At 51.8% G+C, this 12,856-nt stretch overlaps 1 protein-coding gene across 1 annotated transcript; it reads left to right on the forward strand.

Annotated features, from left to right (window-relative positions):
- The first annotated feature begins 54 nt into the window (after positions 1-54).
- ZNF787 (zinc finger protein 787) lies at positions 55-3,550 on the forward strand. Its single transcript, XM_074220212.1, has 3 exons — positions 55-138; positions 686-780; positions 1,792-3,550. The coding sequence occupies exons 2-3, from the start codon at positions 702-704 to the stop codon at positions 2,934-2,936; spliced, it is 1,224 nt and encodes a 407-aa protein (XP_074076313.1). The 5' UTR covers positions 55-138; positions 686-701; the 3' UTR covers positions 2,937-3,550.
- The last annotated feature ends 9,306 nt before the right edge of the window (positions 3,551-12,856 follow it).

Here is a 12,856-nt window from a genome sequence, read left to right on the forward strand (position 1 = left end):
GGAGGAGGAGGAGGAGGAAGAAGAGGAAGAAGAGGAGGGGGAGGAGGAGGAGGAGGAGGAGGAAGGAGACGGAGCGGCGGCGGCCCCGGGAGTCCGGCTCCGAGCGGACCTCCGCGGACAGGAACAGGAACCGCGCCGGTGAGCGGGCGGGGGGTACGGGGAGGGCAGCGCCGGGGGACGCGCATGCGCGTTCCGCGGGGAGGGCCCCCTTCTCGGAGTGGGGGCCCTCCTCGGGGACGCGCATGCGCGAGGAGGGGGCAAGGACATTGCGGGGCCGCGCCCGCGCGCTCCCGGGGCGGGGGGAGGGGCGGGGTAACGTTCCCGCTCGGGGACGCGCCTCCAGGTAGCGGGCTCCTCCTGGTGCGCGCTCTCGCCTCCTGCGGATGTCGGGGGGGAGGGGAGGGGCAGGAGGGACACGTGACCCTGCCCCTCCCCCCCTCTGGCCAGGCCTGGCCTCGAGACCGGAAGCCGCTTGAGAGGCTCCAGGGGGAAGTTGAGGCCCAGGGGGGCAGGGCGAGCCTCGCCCCCCCCTCCGGGCCCCGCCCTAACCGGCGGGGCCGCCGCCCCGGCCCCTCCCCTCCCCCACCCCGGGAAACTGAGGCCCCGGGTGGAGTGACTGGCCCAAGGTCACCCCGCCCCTCCGGCCCGGCCCCCCTGACCCCCTCGGCTTGGCGCCCGCCCGCAGGATCTCGGCCCCCGGCATGGAGCTGCGGGAGGAAGACTGGTCCCCGGAGCCCCTGGACTCCTCGGAGCAGCAGATGGCCAGTCGCGAGCACCCAGGTGGGGGCGGGGAGGGGCGGGGGGCGGGGGGCGGGGGCCGGGCGGGGGGGGGGGGGGGCTCCCCGCCCCAGCCCCCTCCCCTTGCTTTTCTTCTCCCTTCCCCTTCCTTCTCCCTCCTCTTCTCCCCTCCCCTTCCTCTCCCCTCCCCCTCCCCTCCCCTCCTTCCTGGCCTCCTCTTCTTTTCCTCCATTTCTTCTTTTTTCACCTTCTTTCTCTCCCAGCCATCTCCTTCCTCGCCCCTCCTTTCTTCCCTCCTTTCTCACGCCTTTCTCTTTTTCCTTCTTTTCTTCCTCCTTATCCCTTTTCCTTCTCCTCCTTCCTCCCTTCCCCCTTTTCCCCCTTTCTCCCTTCTCTCCCACTTTCCCTCTTTCTCCCCCCCCCCCCCCCCCCCCGCCCCCAACCTGGCCAAAGCCTCACAAGAGGGAGCTGCCAGCTCATGGTGACTTGCTGCCCTGGCTCTCGGTGATAGGGAAGGGGGTTATGCGTTCCCTCCCAAGGCAGCTTAGACCACTTGGGAAATGTCTTTTGACAAGTCTGCACCCAGGCCCCTTCTTCTGTCTGGGGGTTCTGGGCCCTTGGCTAGTCTACTTCAGCCTCTCGGGGCCCTTCTAAAAGGAGGTTCCTGGAGCCGGCTCAGAGACTCCACCCAGGGGTGCAAGATGCTGGTGCAGAAGACTCAGCTTGATATTTTAAGGAGTCTGGGTCCAGTCTGAGCTCTGTCGGGGGGCCGGGACCCCTGCCCAGGGCCCAGGGCGGAGCAGCTGAAGGAACTGGGGCACAGGTGTCTATGGGAGAGAAACCCAGGGATCCGGTTTGCCCGAGCTGGACGAGCTTTGAGGACTCTTGGCCTTTGTCTCAGATTCCTCCTGGGACTTGCCGGGGGTGGGGGGGGGGGTGGTCTGCTTTGGGGGGGGGCAGGCAGAGAGGAAGGACCTTAGATCTTAGCCCAGAGACGACCCAGGTGACCTCTCCTTCTGACCTCCCTCCCTCCCCCCTCCTTCCTCCCTCCAGTGGACATCCTCCTGCTGGACGATGATGAGGATGAGCCCAGCTGGCCCCCTCCCAAGCCCTCCCCACCACCACCTCCCATCCCTCCCTCGGGGCCCGGGGGCCGGCCGCGCCCTCCGGCCCCCTACATCTGCAACGAGTGCGGCAAGAGCTTCAGCCACTGGTCGAAGCTGACGCGCCACCAGCGCACGCACACGGGCGAGCGACCCAACGCCTGCACCGACTGCGGGAAGACCTTCTCTCAGAGCTCCCACCTGGTCCAGCACCGGCGGATCCACACGGGCGAGAAGCCCTATGCTTGTTCGGAGTGCGGCAAGCGCTTCAGCTGGAGCTCCAACCTCATGCAGCACCAGCGTATCCACACGGGCGAGAAGCCCTATGCCTGCCCCGAGTGTGGCCGCAGCTTCACTCAGAGCAAGAGCCTCGCCAAGCACCGGCGCTCTCACAGCGGCCTCAAGCCCTTCGTCTGTCCCCGCTGTGGCCGCGGCTTCAGCCAGGCCAAGAGCCTGGCCCGCCACCTGCGGCTGCACCCCGAGCTGGCTGCCGAGGGCAAGGCGGCTGCCCGCAGAGCCAGAGCCGCCGTGGTGGCTGAGGTTGAGGCTGAGGTGGCGGCCGCCGCCGCCGCAGCTGCCGCTGCTGCCGCCGCCGCCGCCGCCTCCATGGGGGGATCCACGGTGGAGGACGGAGACATGGCCGCCGCTGGGGATGGCGGGGGGCTGGCTTCCGGCCGAGCAAGGTCGGAGGAGGAGATGGGAGAAAGGGTGATTAAGGTGGAAGTGGGGGCCGGGGGTGTGATCCCCCGGCCACGGCGAGCCCCGACTCTGAAGCCTTATGTGTGCGTGGAGTGCGGGAAGGGCTTCATGCAGGGCTCGGAGCTCCTGGCCCACCAGCGAGCCCAGCATGGCTTGGGGGGCTGGGACAGGGAGGAGAAGGAAGAAGAGGATGGGGAGGAGGCCACTGCAGGGGAGGAGCCTGCCCACATCTGCGTGGAGTGTGGGGAGGGCTTCGGCCAGGGTGCCGCCCTGCGGAGACACAAGAAGACCCACGCCGTGGGGGCCCCCCTCATCTGCCACGTCTGTGGGCAGAACTACTACGTGGCCGCCGGGGTCGTGGATGAGGGCAGGTGTAGTGAGTGCCGGGTCCGGTAGGGGCGGCGGGGCCCGGGGGGGAAGGGCTCCTCGGGCTGGGAGAGAGAGAGAGAGAGAGAGCGCAATCGAGCCAGACCAAGAGACACTCGGCAGGAGTTAGACATAGTGAATGATGGGTGGCGGGCAGGGGGGGTCAGTGGCACATTCCCCTGTGGTCAGAGATAGGGGACTTGGGCTGTGTGGACATGAGGGCAGATCCTCTGGTGCTGTGCCTCCCTCCACCCCATTCCCCTCCCTGGGCCCAAAAGACAGATTTAGACACATGAGGAGAGAGAGAGAGAGAGAGACCAAGAAAGAGGACCCCCCCGCCCCCCCTTATCTGGGGAACCATGAGGGAAGGGGAGAAATCTCCCCTCCTCCCTGAGCCAAGGGGGGGGAGGAAAGAGGAAGAGGAGTCCCTTTTCTCTCTCATTTAGCATTTTATTTTAGTTCTCTTCCCCCCTCCTTCCTCTCATTCCTTTCCCCCTTCCTTTTCTATTCCTAATCTTTACTCCATTAGGGGTTCTCCCTCCCCTTCCTCCATTGGGGCAGCCATGCTGATCTGCCCTCCCCAGACAAGGTTGGGGGAGGGGGAGGGGGAGTGGGGAACAATAAATGGAGCCATCAGATTGTCCCTCCCTGTGTGGTTCTTGAGTTTTGGGTGGGGAAAGGGGAAGAGGGCAAGGTTAGGGGTGACTAGACTATCATCATCTGGAGGAAGAGGGTGGGAGGAGGCCAGCAGCAGAGAAGGCCTAAGAGAGGTGGGGTTCCCCCCCCCAAGGTGTGGAGGCATGGGGTGGTAACCTGTGTGGTTGATGGCGGCAGACCAGAGAGGCCAGATGGGCTCAGAGTTCCTGCTTTGCCCTTGGTGGTGTACATGGTCCTTTTTTGGCAAACGAAGGGCCCCAGAGTGTAGGACCAGAGTGTTTGACACTATGGTTGGTGACTTCTCGCCTAGCAAGTAGCTGGGCCTCATTGGGGAGGGATGAAGACCCAAGTGGGGCAGAGCTCAGGGCTGCAGTCTGTTCTGGGACAAAATCCTGGCCAATGACCCTAACTGACTTGGAGGATGGTGGGATCAGGAAATGAGTTGGGGGGGGGGCACGATGCTAGCTTCTGGACCATTGAGAGGCATCATTGGATGCCTCACTGGGCAGTATGGCCATGACTTGGTGGCAGGTCAGGAATTTTCTAAGGGCAGACTGCCACCTCTATGTGGGAGTCAATGGCCAGGAAGGCCGACGGGAGCCCCAGAGGGCCGACCTGGGTCTGCTAGCAGAGTCCATCCTGCATAGGGCAGTGTTTACCTGGGCCTCGTTGGATGGCCAGGTTTGGAGCTATCCTTGGCATGGTTTAAGGACTGTGGGCTTGGCCAGGGGCTGTCCTGGGGGGTGGGTCTGGGCTTGGAATTGTTGGAAATGCCCCATGGCACTTGCTTCTTAAACCTGATGCAGAGGGAGGTGCAGACCTAGGCTGACTGCCCTGAGCATTGGACTGATTCTAAGAAAAGGGTAGAAGCATGACCTGGGAGAGGGTCCAAGCCAGGCCAGACACTAGGTCACTGGAGAGGGGCATGGCCCCAGGGAGAGATGGGAAGGAGGAGGAAGTGTTGGAGCCTGCCTCTGCACCACATACTAAGCCAATAGTCATGGGGAGTGAGAAACAGCCAAAGTAGCCTTGGGCCCCATGGCCTATCAGTCCTCTTGGCGTTGTTCCTGGTCTCCCCTGGGCTGGGGAATTTGGGATGCAGGATTCAAGATGGCCAAGACCTGGCTCAGTTATTTCACTCCTCCAAATGAAGCAGGTGGGGGCTTGGTGGGGCCCAGGGGGGCATCCTCTCCTGAGCTGGAGGGGTTTGATTGTGAGAAGGTGTGGGAAACTCAGCAGAAACTGGAGGGAAAAACCCAAGCTGAGAGGAGGTGGGCCTTAGGGGGTGCCTGCCCTGGCCATGGCCACCTGTGCCTTCCCTTCTCGTGCTCTCCTTCTGCCCTCCCAGTGGTGCCAAGCCCCTTGAGCCAGCCTTTGGGTCTGATTTCTCTGAGCTCAGTTCTCCCAGCTCCTTCAGCCTTCCCTCGGGTGCGAAGACTGCGTTGAAGCTGTCCTGGTGACCCTTCTGGGGACATTTGGTCCAGGCTCCAGCTCTGACCCTACCAGGAAGAGCAGAGGGAGACCTTAGGCTTTCCAGGCCCAGATCCTTCTGGTCACATCATGGCTCCCTGGGAAGCCAGACCTCTTGTGTACAAATGAGAAAAGCAGAAGGGAAGGTGAAGACAGTGACCCTGAGGTTTGGTTAGGGTGGGGCAGCAGGGTGGGCTTGCAGTCTTGACTTTGGACTTCCAGCTGTCTGCAAAATAAGCAAAGATTGGATTTAGGGGACAGAGATGGACCGGACCAGTGGAAGGGGGTCTTGGAGGAGATCCTACTGGTCCCAGTTGAGTCGGTGGCTCCCAGGCCCAGCAGGCCTCCCTCTGGCCTTGGTGCTGAAGATAGCCTCGACCTAAATGATGACAGCATCACATTTAATCACATTGTATCAGATCCTTCCCTGGTCTCTGGCATTTCACACAGAAGCTGCCACGTCTGGCCTAGGCTTGGGTAGAGCTTTCTGGCCTCACAGCAGAGGCCTTTGAGGTTTCATCTTCCTCTGACAAGACCAGGATGCAGGGGGTGGGGCTAAAGTCAGATTGCAGGGATTGGAGCCAGGGGCCCTAGGGCTTGAACTATAGACTCCAAACAAACTGCATATGAGAAGGGTCTTCGGGTCTGGAGTCCCATCTACCCCTTCAAAAGAAGCCTCTCCTGGAGCCTTCCTTCACTGGTAGCTCCTACTTGCAGGAAATCATCAGGTGAAGACATTCGTTCCAGTCTGGGACCTGGGGGAGGGAGAATGAAGTCAGATGGCTTGGGTGAGGGCAGGGTAAGTGGGCTTTGCCCCAGCATCTCATTGACCAGTCAGCTTTTGGCATCAGGTACAAGTGCTGCAAAGACAGCTGGGCCTTTGTCTGATGGTCTCCTGCTTGGCCCCAATCTTTCTTCCCCACATCCCACCCCAGCCGAACTTTGGGGAGTTGGACCCCAGCACCTGATGATTCTGCTACTGAGTGAATAGTGCTGTTCACCACAGAGGGGGTGGGGATAAGGAGAGGCCAGCCAAGTGAAATGGGTTAGTGGGGAGGATTATCTGCAAACAAATGCCTTTTAAAAATGGCCTACTTAACAGTCACCCAACAATAACTACTGGGGTGTTGAATGAAAAGCAAGGAAGAGAATTGGTTGTTGTAAGATGACCTATGAAGAGGGTCTGTTCTTGGTGAGGCCCAGGTGGCACAGCCCAAATCAATCCTTCTAGCCCCAGAACTAAGGAGAAGGTGACTAGGGTCAGGGCCAGAACAGTTGCCAACATCTTAGCCAGAAGGCCCCTCCTGAAGGGACACTGAGGACTTGGGGTATAGTTGGAGGCTTCCTTTTCCTAGGTCTAGGCACCCCGTAGAATGGCCTGCCAAAGGTGCTGCTCAGGGCCATTGCCCTAGCTTTTCTTGTCCGCTTCTCCATAGCTCCCCACCAGCGTTCTGTGCTTTTGTATGTGCTTCTGAATCATGGCGGGGGGAAATCCATCATGCCAAGTAGGTCCAAAACAGAGTATGTTCTCATTGCCCAGCAGGGCCTCCACTGCTGCCTGGGCATCCTCATGTGCTTCTCTCACTGAGAATCTCCAACATCCAGTCTTCCATCTCCAACCACCTCTTGCCTTCCCTCTCAGCAGGTGACCTGAGGAAATGGAGGCCATTCCTCCACAAACTCCTTTTGTTGTATTGTGTGTCAGTATTTCACCCCCTTGGTCTCCACATTCTTCATGTTGGATTAAAACCTATGAAATTCACTTCCCTATACCTCTTCTCCCCTATTGACCTTTTAAAAAGACATAATTGCTTGCCTCTATCCCCTTCTCCATCTTAAAGCCCTAGTTCAGGTTCCCACCTCACCCCTGGTTGCCGCTGTCCCCAACCAGCTCTGATCACATCACTCCCCTACAGCTGGAGCTCAAAGTTCTTCTGCTCAAGGCAACTTCTCTCTTCTCAGGTTCAAACATCAAAAACATCATTAAGCTCACCTGACCATGTTGTTTGCCAAACTCAGTATTTAATCTCCCCCTCCAAGGTTCAAGATAGGCCGAACCTCTCTGCCTTGTAGAACCCTCCCTCAGAGGTCAGTCACCCAACCTCCACTTGTGTTGACAGATTGTGTCCATGGAGGGTAAGTGACTGGCCCTCTCCTTGGGATTCTAGGGGGTTAACCTAGGGAACTTCTAGTGCTAGAGATACTGCACTTGGCCAATGTTGGTGCTTAGGATGCAAATCTACAGAGAACTCGGGCCCAAAGGATCCCTTCTAAATCCTGGTCCTATAAGTCCCTTTTGTCACTCCCACCTTTAAAGTCCACCTGGTGTAAAGGAGTGGCTTGATCATCCAATTCTTTTCTTGCCCAACGGATGACCCATGTGGTATCATCGTGTCTCCACTGATGCTTGGTGCATGATAGTGCTGGGTCACACAGATCATTGGGACATAGTCTTCACCTCTTTCTGTAATATGCTGTTGCTGTCACTGGCTCTGAGCCTCAGACTGTTGGTGGGACTTCAGGGAACTTGGATGGAGCTCCATCCTAAGCATCCCCCCCCCCCCCCCCCACAAAAGACTCATTCATCTAAGATGAGAAGAGACATTCTACAAATGGAGACCCTGTGAACTCAGGGACATGGTGGCCAGGAGGGGATTGGAGCCAGCTTGCCTTGGCTCTTGCTCCACCTGGCAATACAAGCAGAACATCACCCCAAGACAGTGAACTCATTTGCTTAAACCTTTTGAGTGGGAACTTGGTTCCAGCCCAGTTCTCAATAAAGTAGAAATTTACTTGTGTCTTAATCCTTATGACTGAAAGAAGGCTCTGCAAACATGTTTGATTAAAACTGAGGAAGGTCTCCACATGGGTCACTAGGAAAGGCTTCAAGGATTGGCCTCTCTCATTAGTCAAGCTCCCCATGAATAAGAATGCCTTCCTTTTCCCTCCCCCACTTATTGAATTTCTGAACTCTGTACCCCAGAGGTGGCTACCTTTTCCTCCTCTGGAAAGATTGGTGGTAACTTGTCTGTTTGTGTCTTATGTCCCCGTGAGAACTTAAGTTCCTTGAAGGCAGGCACTGTTTTTGAACCCTCCCCCCCCCATGACCCTGAATGCGACTGATATGTAATAATTTTTGGTGAATTGTATGAGATCAGATTGGGAGAAAATCTACCATTTACCCCTGCCAAAAATGAGAAAGAAAAGAACCCTCTGCCCCACTCCAAATATGTATAGAAAAGTAAAAAATAAATTCCAGCATTGGGCTCATCCAAAAAATAAAAGATTGTCTCTATCCTTTGAATCCTTCATGCGAGGAGATAGGCAGCATGTTTTTATGAGTCCTCTGGGATCATGGTCATTGAATAGGTCAGAGTTCCCAAGTCTTTCAAAATTGCTTGTGTGGTTCCTATATAAATTGTTCCCCACCCCCTTCTCCAAGAGTCAATAAAATTTATTAAGTACCTACTATATGCCATGCCTGGTCCTAAGGGTTGGCAAAAGAGAGCCTCTGGCCTCAAGGAGCTCACAGTTCAACATGCAAGCCGTTGCATACAGTGGACTAGAGACAGCAGGGGGAAGGCTCTAAAATGAGAAAGAGAGAAAGGCTTCTGGATGAGATAGTGTTGTATGTGGACTTGAAGGAAGCCAGGAGGGGATTAGGAGGAGGGAGAGCATTCCTGGGATGGGGAATGGCCAGAGAAAATATCTAGAGCTTGGAGCTTGTATAGGAACAGCCAGGAGACCAATGCCATTGCATCAATGACTGTGTTGGGCAGTAAGGTACAAGAAAATTGGAAAGGGAGGAGGGGGCTGAGTTATGAAGGACTTTGAAGGCCCAACAGAGGGTTTTACATTTGATCCTGAACAGGATAGGGAGTCACTGGAGTTTTTTGAGAGAGAGAGAGAGAGAGAGAGAGAGAGAGAGAGAGAGTGAGTGTGTGTGTGTGTGTGTGTGTGTGTGTGTGTGTGTGTGTGTGTGTGTGTAAGAGAGAAATGACTAGAACTGGTATTTTAGGAAGATCCCATTTGATAGTCTAGTGGAGGATGGACTGGAAAAAAACATGAGGTCGTCAGAACCACCAGCAACTAGCACAGTAATTTAGGTGTGAGATGATGAGAGTCTGCACCGGAGTGATAGCAGTGTCAGAGGAGAGGAGGGGGCATATGCAAGAGATGGGGTGAGAGTGAAATCAACAGGCCTTGGCAACAAATTGGACCTGGGGGATAAGAGAGAGTGAGGAGTCCAGGATGTCTCCTAGGTTGTTGATGTTGACAGAGGTTATGTGTGTATGTGGGGGAGGTGCACCAGTTCAAGTTTTGGACATGTTGAATTTAAGATGTCTATGAGACTTCCAAGTCCACATTTCCAGTGGGCAGATGGCGATGTGAGACTAGATAGCAGCAGAATGGTTAGAGGTGGACAAATATGTCTAAGAATCATCGACATAGAGATGAAAATGGAATCCATGAGATCATCAAGTGAAGTAGAGTAAAGAGAGAAGACAGCACCTTGGGGGATAATTGTGATTAGAGGGTGTGATCTGGAAGAGGAGTCAGGAAAGGAGCAGAGAAGGAGTGGTGGGAGAGGTAGGAGGAGAACCAAGAAGGGGAGGGGTGTCTTGAAAATCCATAGAGAAGAGTATTCAGCAGAGTATCCAGTGATCAACCTTGTCTAAAGCTGCAGGGAGGTCAAGGAGAAGAAGAATTGAGAAAAGGCCATTGAATTTGGTAAGATGAAGGGTGACTTTGGAAGGAGTCACCTCGGGATTAAGAGAGTGAGAAGAAAGGAAGTGGAGGCAGCAGTTTCAGAGAGCCTTAAGTTTATTTTTTGATTTCTAAATTAGATTTTGATATTTTCTGTTCAGTTCACCGTCAAGATTATCCCATATATCCCATCCTATCTGACAAATAGTATTATTTAGTGAGAGGGAAAAAGCACAGCTGCTTGATACATTCAAAAAGCATTCTAAAACCTGTGCTCCATGTAGCACTTGTAGACCTTCCTTCTGTACAAAGGAATGGATTGGAATCTTCGATCTCTTCCTCTAAGCCCTGCTCCATCTTTATACTTTTTAAAACATTGTGCTTTTTTTGTGTATGTGTGCACTATTCTTTCCATTTCCATTGTTGCAATGTATTCTCTTGTATTCTCTTGGCTCTGCTGACTCTGTGGTGGTTCATGTTGATCTTAATTTGCTCCTCTATATTCATCACACAGAATATTTCTCATAGTTTAGGAACAGTCCATTCCACGCTTAGTCGTTAACCAGTGGATAAATATCTCCTTTGCTGCCAATTCTTAGTTATCCAAAAGTAGCGCTATAAATATGTTGGAGTATTTGGTACCTTTCTTCTTCTTGATGACTTACTTGGTAGTAGTTTCTACCATCCTAGTCATGGAACTTTTAATTCAAAGAGCATGGATATTTTAGTCACTTTAATAACAATTAGAAATTGTTTTCCAAAATAGATGTACACTTTCACAGCTCTACCAACAATGTATTAGTGTGCCTGTCTTCCCACATGTGCAAATGTGATGTGCAAATCTAAAGAACCCACCGCAGGTGTTCACGTGGATCATTTGGGCCTGCTGTGTGATAGAGTATTCCGAGCTCTTATTGGTCTGATCCATCTCAGTTGGATACACTGTACCTTGTGTCTGGCATAGTGATGTCACTTTGAGAACAGAGGACAACTACCATAACCTCTCCAACATTGACTATTGCCCTTTAAAAATAATCTCTGCTAATTTGCAGATGTGAGGTGAAACCTGAGGGCCATGTTGATATGTATTTCTTGAATTATCAGTGATTTGGAGTATTCTTTCATGTGGTGGTGACTATTTTGCAGTTCCTTGGCTAGCTCTTTGTTCATTTCCTTTGACCACTTTTCTATTAGGACCTGGCTATTAATCATATTGATTTATAGAGATGTATAGACATACATACATACATACATACATGTATACATAAATGTGTATTGTATTTGTATAGCTTGGATACCAAACTTTTTTATCAGAGAAATTTGATCCAAAGGATTTTTTTTTCTCTCTTCAATCATTTCCCTTTTTATCCTTACTTACCTAAGAGTGGCTAGGTGGTACTGTATCCACAACACTGAGCCTCAGGCCAGGAAGACCAGAGTTCAAATCCAGCCTTGGAAACTTACTAGCTGTGGACTTTGGGCAAGTCACTTTGCCTCTGCCCGCCTCAGTTTCCTCAACTATAACATGAGAATAATAATAGCAACTCCCTCCAAATATAGCTGTGAGGAGCAAATGAGAGAATAGTTCTCATGGGTTTAGCATAGGGCCAGGAGGCACTAAATAAATGCTAGCTATTATTATTATGATTTGCTTATTTGTTATCATGATCCTAGGTATATTCATGTTTATGCAGCAATTTTTTCAGTTTAAAGGAATCAAAGTTATTTATTGTCATCTTTTGTGATTTGACCTGTTCTCTTGTTCCAGTAAGAATACATTTCTTTCTCATCGTTGTAAGAACCTTAGGTCTATTTCTCTTCTACTTTTTGAGAATATGCTTTTTAAGAGCGTCAGTGAATACAGGTATCGGAACAACGCCCCCATAGCAAGGCCCCTTCCCCCCACTGATCTAGACTCTCTTATTGACCTTCCTTTGTACAACAGCCTGGGAATCTCCTCCCTCTCCTCATGATCTACCACTTCTCCAGGTGCCAGCGCTTCCAACTCCCTCCTTCCCAAGACAACCGGGTTTTTTTCTGGCACTATATACCTGTTGTAGGATTTTTTGATTTTTGATTTATTAATTTCAACTGATGAAAACCTGATTTATGGATTAATATGTTAAAGGAAAGGTCAAACTGTTTATCATGGTTGAGAAAGTTGTTGAGTTTACCAAAATCTCTTCCATGTGATATGAAAATTTACTTCAAGTCTCAAACATTCCTTAGATAAGAAGCCAGCAAAAGAATCTCAACTGTCTCTGACTCTTTGGCAGTTCCCCTATAAATAAATCCTCTTCCTCAACTAGCTTATTTGGGAACCCTCTCAAGATAGTTTAATCTGTAACCTGGCTTAGTTTACCTTTACAGTTTGTTTGACAAGGTTAGTTTTCTTTCTTTTTTTAAAATTATATAAATATTGTATTTGTTTTCCAATTATATAAAATAGTAGTTTCTACCAATCTTTTTTTTTTTGCAACATTTTGAATTTTGCAATGTTGCCCCCTCTCCTTTCTCTCCCTCTTCCCCCCAACAGAAGGCGATCTGATATAGTCTTTACATTTGTTTCCATGATATGCATAGTTCCAAATTGAGTGTGTTGAGAGAAAAAAAAAAACAAGATCCATAAGGAAGAAAGAAAATATTAGAGATGGCAAAATTATATAATACATAAGACAACTTTTCAAAAATTAAAGATAATAATCTTCAGTCTTCCTTTAAGCTCCACAGTTCCTTCTCTGGATACAGATGGTATTCTTTGTCACGGATCCCCTAAAATTGTCCCTGATCATTGCACTGATGGAGTGAACAAGTCAAGGTTTGTTTTCTTATGGAATGTCTGAGAGGATGACTGTTTAAACTTGTTCCACTTTGATGTCATTAAAGGCAGTATGGGGATTATGGATCAGTCCACTCTCTCATTTTTATAGCTCAAGATGAATGTAGGCGATAGCTCTAGGTAAAAGAATTTGTCTCTGTCACTTTTGCCTACGAGACCTTGTTAGAGGCTAACTGGGGTCCAGGTTTTCTCTGAGATCTGAACTTACAGTGAAACCTAATAATGAAACCTAGGATTGCATAATTTCTGTGATGTGGAAAATATAGATTTGGCATCA

This window comes from Macrotis lagotis, chromosome 1, assembly GCF_037893015.1.
Source record: "Macrotis lagotis isolate mMagLag1 chromosome 1, bilby.v1.9.chrom.fasta, whole genome shotgun sequence".
NCBI classification, from domain to species: domain Eukaryota; kingdom Metazoa; phylum Chordata; class Mammalia; order Peramelemorphia; family Peramelidae; genus Macrotis; species Macrotis lagotis.

Excerpts from the sequence above, each read along its gene's own strand:
- ZNF787 (XM_074220212.1), top strand. The coding sequence starts at position 702 with ATGGAGCTGCGGGAGGAAGACTGGTCCCCGGAGCCCCTGGACTCCTCG. Across the intron at positions 781-1,791 it reads GGCCAGTCGCGAGCACCCAG|TGGACATCCTCCTGCTGGAC; the intron begins GTGGGGGCGGGG and ends TCCTCCCTCCAG.